Below are 7,268 nucleotides of genomic sequence, written 5' to 3'. Positions count from 1 at the left end.
GGTTCATTTTTATTTTGGTACTGTAAATTGTTTGATTCAGTGTGTTCCCAAACTCTAGGACTTTCATCTAAACAAATATATTTCACTTTTATTTTAATCAATAATATGTAGTTTCATATTAATGTATTATCTTGGATTACAGTCTTAATCTGATTTGGTTTTATATTGCAACTAACACATATTATAAATGACATTAAAAATGAGTTGGATTAAATGAGTTGCATTTAAAAACTGTGTGAAAAAACCTAATCAAATTAGGAATTCCAAAACCAATAAAAAGATATTAAATATGTTTGAATTAACAATACGAAAGACAAAGAAACCTGCAAGAGCTTGATCTAAAGACTCTTACCCTGTAGTGAAGAAACAATATTATAGAAGCAATTTCCTGCAGAAAGTGCCTATGAACAATTATTTTGGACTACTAACTGAAGATACACAGATATAATATTGAACAACTTGTATCATTAGTGAAAGGCTTTTGTACTAGTGGTTGATTAATGTATTAGCCATTTGAACTTGAACATCAATACACAACACTCTTGCAAAAATTTTATTAGTTCTTTGTGCATAGAAATTGAAGATCACACCAACAAATTCATTCCTTCTAGACAACAAATTCATTGGCAGGGGCTCCAACTGCCCAAGGCTCTTGTTAACTACATTACCAAAAGTAGTTCCTATAATTTCAAAAGTAACTCCTATACTGAATAATTATAGACAGGAATTTAACACAATGCATCTCTTTTTAACTACATTACCAATAGTAACTCCTATACTAAATAATTATAGACAGGAATTTAACACAATGCATATCTTTGTGACACTAGTTTCTCTTTAACTTAAAAGATTTTTTAATTTTAATAATTTATTATAAAATCATATTTTGTTTAACTGTATCAAGCCTCTTGCATATTAAAAACTAAAAAGACACTCTACATAAAGAATAAACTTCCACAAACATACAAATCTTATATTATTTTAATATTCATTCCTTAGATTTATTTTCTAAACCAACAAGAAGCTAAGGCATTACCTAACAATCCACACAACATGTAGATAGAATGCCATGATGATTACAAGTCTTTTACTCCAACATGTACCTGCAAAGTTATCCCGACTCATAGGTGCTGAGCCTTGAGGAAGGGATAGCAAAGAGAGGAAACTTCCTTGGTAGGGTCAATCCAAACACTTCGTCCCTATCCAAATCACCCTCCACCTTCCAATCAAAGCAATGAATGAGCTGGGCCAGAAGCAAGTAAACAGCAGAGAGCCCCATGTACATCCCTGGGCATCCCCTCCTCCCTGTTCCAAAAGACAACAATTCGAAGTGTTGGCCTTTCAAATCTATGCTCGACCCAATAAATCTCTCAGGCTTGAATTCCAAGGCATCTTCCCATACACTTTCATCCCTTCCAATGGCCCAAATGTTCACAAACAGCCTTGTTTTTGGTGGGATGTAATATCCTCCAACATTGCAACCCTCGGTGGACTCGTGTGGCACGAGCAACGGGGCTGCTGGATGTAATCGGAGTGTTTCTTTCACCACACATCTCAAGTACTCAAAGTTTACAAGATCACTCTCCCTTACGATGCGATCTCTCCCAACCTCCGACTCAATCTCTCTTTTTGCCCTTGCCATTACATTAGGGTTTCTAAGCAGTTCAGTCATTGCCCATTCTATAGTTGTGGCAGATGTCTCTATTCCAGCACTCAACATATCCTGCCAAAGAATATAAGAAATTTGACAATGAACTAGTAGATGTACATAATTTCACGACTTTTAAAGAGAAAAGGACAAATCCCAACATACAACTAGCAATACTAGTTTCGTGTGCCTTGGTTCATGAAAACTATTTAAACTAAACTGACCGAGATGATTGCTTTAATGTGAAGCCTAGAAACTTGCATCTCCCGACTTCCACTCTCCACCATGTCCAACATCACGTCCACAATGTCTGGTTCCACCAATATTTTCACCTTTCTTCGCTCAACGTGCTCATCAATAAGCTTCTCAGCAAACTCGTCGAAAATCTTATGAACGGCCTTCATGCTGCGGCAGTGCCCTCCCAAGTCGAGAAAGGCAAGAGATGGAATAAAGTCTCCCACAACAAATACTCCCGCGAGATGCATAAGCTCAGCCACCATCTGTGAAAACTCCTGCCCTCCTTTCAGTTGATGGTCACAATAACTGCTCCCTGCAAACATTTTGCACACAACGTTGCGTAAGACGGAGAGGATGTGATTCCTTACATTGACGGAGCGCATGCCTTTCTTGCTCTCCTCCCACAGAGATCTCACCATGGCGGTCACCTCTTCCTCTCTTACCCACCTGAATGACTCTGTTCTCTTGGCCGTCAACAACTCAATTGTGCAAAGCTTTCGCATATGGCGCCAGTATTCTCCATAGGGGGCAAAGGCCACGTCTTTCCATCCGTAGCCCAGGTACTTGCCCGCCGATGTAGCTGGCCTACTGGCAAAGATCAGATCGTGGGTTTTGAGAAACTCTCTGGTTATGGCAGGAGAAGAAGCCACAACTGTCTGTACCGAGCCCAAGCGAAGGAACATGATTGGTCCATACCTTTTTGCGAGCTCAGCCAGGGATTGGTGAGGAAGGCTTCCCAAGAGGTGGAGATTGCCAGCCAGAGGCAATGGCCGTGGCCCTGGTGGCAATCCCAACTCACCCTTTTTGCTTTGGCCCTTCTTTTTAATGAAAAAACTGTATATTATCCAGAAGATGATGATTGAAAAACCCAACTGCGCTAGAGGGGAATTAAGCCACGCCATATTTGGGTATGTTGAGTCACAAATACTTCAGATGAGTACTGTGTTTTTAACGAAGCTTTACTCTTGTAAGATTGTTTGGTACTGGCAAGAAATTCTTACATTACTGTGGAAGATATTTATAATTTTCATTGTGATAAAGAATTTCAACAATCATAAATGAGTACTGACAACCAAAATATTAGGATGATAAGTATTTTCCATTGCAATACAAATTTCTGATTTATATTTCTCATTGTGGTAAAGAATTTCAACAACCACATTTGAGCACTAACAACCAAAAATCTCTGATTTATACTTCTCATTGTGATAAAGAATTTCAACAACCACATGTGAGCATTGACAACCAAAAATCTCTTATTTATATTTCTCATTGTGATAAAGAATTTCAACAACCACATGTGAGCATTGACAACCAAAAATCTCTTATTTATATTTCTCATTGTGATAAAGAATTTCAACAACCACATGTGAGCATTGACAACCAAAATAATAGGATGATGAGTTTTTCCCATTGGCATACAAATCTCTGACATAGAGATTAATCTAATGAAATATATATAATCTAATTAACCAAAAATTAATATGATACTAAAAAATAGTCTAATCTAAAATTAGAAGCTAGTCTAAATTAGTAATCTAAAATAAAGATGATCTAAATAAAAAACTTGATCTCATTTAAAAATATAAATATAAATTATAAATTTAATAAAGTAATCTAAATTTAATAAATTAAATATAATTCTAAATTAAAATTAATCTAAAATTTAAAGCTTAATGAAACAATAAATTAATCTAAACCTCGTATTCTCTCTCCCATTCCCTACTCTCTCTCTCTCTCTCTCCATCCCTCTCTCCCTATCCCAACTTCTCTAATCCCCTACTCTCTCTCTCTCTCTCTCTCTCTCTCTCTCTCTCTATTTATCCCTCCCTCTCTCCCTATCCCACCTCCTACTCTGTCCCATCTTCTAATCTCTCTCATTCTCTACCCTCTATTCCTCTCTCCTTCCCTCTCTATTGAAATTTAGGCTTGAAGAGTGCGTGTGCACTAAAGTGCATACATGCTATGAAAGTCTAAATTTAAAAATGCTTTAAATAGAGTGTGCATGCTATTTTAAGATTTGGATTCTACCAAGCCTAAGGCTTGGTTTTTCCTTTGGGATCCAACCCAAAGGTTTGGAGTCCCTAAATAGGTTTGAGATGTATTTCACTGTAAACATACAAAAAATGATTGATTTTTCTTATGTTCTTTCCTTCAAGTTTTGTCATGCTTGAGCATCAATCAAATCAGGTTACATGACATTGTAGGTCTCTATGTTAGCTATATAACCATATATTTTATTTTTTATTTAAACTATTCCAAGCCTTTCAACTATAATTTCTTTTGAATGTATGTCAATTTTCTATCAAAAGCCAACATAAACTAATTGGGTTGTAGATTTTAGCTTATTCATCAAATCTTGCAACAATTTAGTTTTTTAGAAACTAGACTCCATTCTACACACTTTAAAAAAGAAGAAGTTTTGATTTTAGATTAGTTTTCAATCATTTCTAGGGGGAGCACACAGATAGTTCACATTTTGGGGATGTGTTCAATTAAAAAATTCATACAAAAATACACATTATAAAATTACCCAAAAAATCTAGGATAAATTACACAGTGTTAAGTAACTTTTGACCAAAGCGGTTAAAGAAATTCAAAGAAAAAGTTAAATTTTTTGGGGGGGGGGGGTGGACTTTTCACCATGTTATGTTTTTTTCTGAATAAATAGTACCACTTTCTATGGCCCCCTTTTTTGAGGACCTAAAACTAAACCATTTTGAAAAAAAATTTAGTAGTTTAGAAACTAGATTCAAAGGACTACTACATTTGTTTTTGTTATAATTTAAAATTTTGAGTGTAACTATCTTAAAATTCTTGTTGAAGTTCAGAAATTGTTCATTTTAGAAAAAATGTGGCCACTTATAGCCCCCTTTTGGTACCACAACGTGGTGCACTTACCTAGCAAGGAGTATTGAATAGTGAATGATGATTTTATATTTGCAATCATCTAATTTATAGAGGGTGATTATGCTAAAATAATGTCAGTAGAGGTAGCATCAAGGATCACAAAGATCAACACCTACTACATCTAGCTCGAAACATTCACTTACCTAAGGATAGTCGTATTGTGATGAATCTGAAGAAACTTCCAAGATATTCAACAGATAGGCTCATCATATTGGAGATTGATAGGTAACTCACATCTACATATGATAGAGTGAGAAAACAACATAAGAAGACATGAGTATGGCCTATTATTATAAGTGCATTTGAGGTCAAGAAAAAACAAGATATTATGACCTTTTATTTAGAGTAGCATCAATATCCCTTGGAAGATTACAACTTTGCTTGCCCTTATTTTGATAATATTGGCAGAGTTCAATAATTTGTAGGAAAGGAATTTGTGCATGAAGATGCTATAGAAGACAATTGAATGAATGGTATAGATGACTATGATATTGAAATAAGAAATTATTGTAGGATGATTCAATATTAGGTAGAAAAGGCTCTAAAAATTAAGATCTCTCTCAAGGATGTTCAAAAAGATACTCAAGATGACTTTGATCCATTGTGCAAGCGTGACAAAATCTATGATAGGCCAATAATGAATGTAGAGATAAATAAAGATGAGAATATGGATATAAATCATAGGGAAAGGGACATAACTTACTTAACTAGAGAATGGATCAAGAAGCCTTTTAACCTTGACCCTGTTCCATAGGTTGTTACCTTTTAAGCCACAATAGGCCCAATTAAGGTTAAAGGTGCAAAAGTGACAGTACCAACTTTCCCTACTCAATTCCTAGTCAAGCTAGAAATGGTACATCAATATCAAAGGGATGTTGAGTACTTTAGGGAAGATAAAGGGAAGAATAAGAGGAAAAGAGAGTCCACAAAGCAGGCTGAGCTTGAGACTAAAGAGCCTCAAGATGAAGAGATGGCTCAAGCCTAAGATATTGAACAAGTGCCCTTACTTGGACAAGAACAAGAAAAAGAGCTAGACGAAGAAAGACAAGAATAGCCACTAGCTAGTCTAGAGGAAGAAGCCTACCCTTCATTTGCCAGGAAGGCCAGTGTTGAGCCTGTGGTGAAAAAGACAAGAAGAGGGAAGTTATATAAGAAATTTATTCCCATCACTTAGGTGCCTAAAACCATCCCTAAGGTGGATTAAGAAGAAGAGGATAATCTCCCCTTGAGTCAAAGGACTTACCTAGCCAGGGCTACAAAAGAAGAGTGATGAAGGAGCTCCACTATGATGTTGCCATCTATTCCTAGGCAACCTATTCAAGTTATGACTTCAAAAGATGAGCAACACCAATGAATTAAAGAATAGAAGGGGCAAGAAACAAATTTCTTTAACATTTTTTATTTCAATTTTATGCATATGGCCACTGAAATGGTGGTGATATGATATGAGATTCACCTACGATCTAACCATTTGGAGAGGATTGGAACCAAATGTCACCTCTACCACAAGGGCCTTTGTGTATACCACCACCACTATTTTAGGACTTTTCTTTCTTAGAAAAAGCATAGTAACCCCACTTCCTTTCTCTATATAGATGGAGGAACAAGCAATGGATGAAGAAGAGCTAGAATAGTTGTAGGCTAATGAAGTATGAAAGAAGGGACAAATATTAGAAGAACCTCAACAGACTTCTTAGGATACAAAGGCAATAAATTTAGCTATATTAGATATAGAGACTCTCAATATAGATCTTTCTGAAAAGGAGAAGACCCTAGAAAGGAGTGATAAGGGAAAGGAGCCAATGGTGCAAGACTCCTCTTCATCCAAATGTGTCTCCCATAGCCACTATACATGCTTGGTTGAAGAGGGAGGTTATCATCTAGCAAGAGAGGTAGTTAAATGTAAATGCAGATGAGGGAATGGAGGGGTTAATCAAAGCTATCAAGAAGCCTAAGCCACCTACACGTGATGCCCAATCATTGCCCTTCATAATTTGAAGAACACAGACCAAGACTTTCTTGCACATATTCCCATCCCTCCTCCACATAATAACACTAAGGAGTTGACCCCTATAGACTATTAAATCAAAGGGGTTCTACTAGGGAGACCCATAGTAGATACTACCAAAGTATTAATCACTACAAGTATAGAGGAAGTGTTCAGGCACATGGAGGAAGATGAGTCTGAGTTGATAATGTTGAGGAGACAAAATGAGCTTATGAGAGGCTATTTCAAAGGAGTAGTGGGCCCCATTGACTTGGATAATCCAGAGATCACTCTTACTACGACATTAGAGAGAAAAGATAAGGGGAGTGTATATATAGATTCATTTTTGGGCGCATATCAGAAATTGCATGACAATTTTGAGGACAAAGGTGTACAGATTATATAGACCAATCTGAACATGTACACTATATTTAGTGTAGTGCGGATAAAATAGTATTTATATTGAACCAGTATTTTGGGCTTACA

General features: G+C 36.2%; 1 protein-coding gene across 1 annotated transcript; it reads right to left on the bottom strand.

Moving 5' to 3' along the window:
• Positions 1–952: 952 nt before the first annotated feature.
• On the bottom strand, positions 953–3,045 carry LOC149540141 (cytochrome P450 750A1-like). The gene is made up of 2 exons (XM_089801324.1): positions 1,873–3,045; positions 953–1,723 (listed from the first exon to the last, which is right to left on the bottom strand). The coding sequence occupies exons 1-2, from the start codon at positions 2,785–2,787 to the stop codon at positions 1,112–1,114; spliced, it is 1,527 nt and encodes a 508-aa protein (XP_089657450.1). The 5' UTR covers positions 2,788–3,045; the 3' UTR covers positions 953–1,111.
• Between the last annotated feature and the right edge of the window lie 4,223 nt (positions 3,046–7,268).

The sequence above is a fragment of the Cupressus sempervirens genome, chromosome 9 (genome assembly GCF_028749045.1).
Source record: "Cupressus sempervirens isolate cs-2001-9-10 chromosome 9, ASM2874904v1, whole genome shotgun sequence".
Lineage (NCBI taxonomy): Eukaryota > Viridiplantae > Streptophyta > Pinopsida > Cupressales > Cupressaceae > Cupressus > Cupressus sempervirens.
The sequence above is the reverse complement of the archived record's forward strand: the minus strand, read 5'-3'. Positions and strand labels throughout refer to the sequence as shown.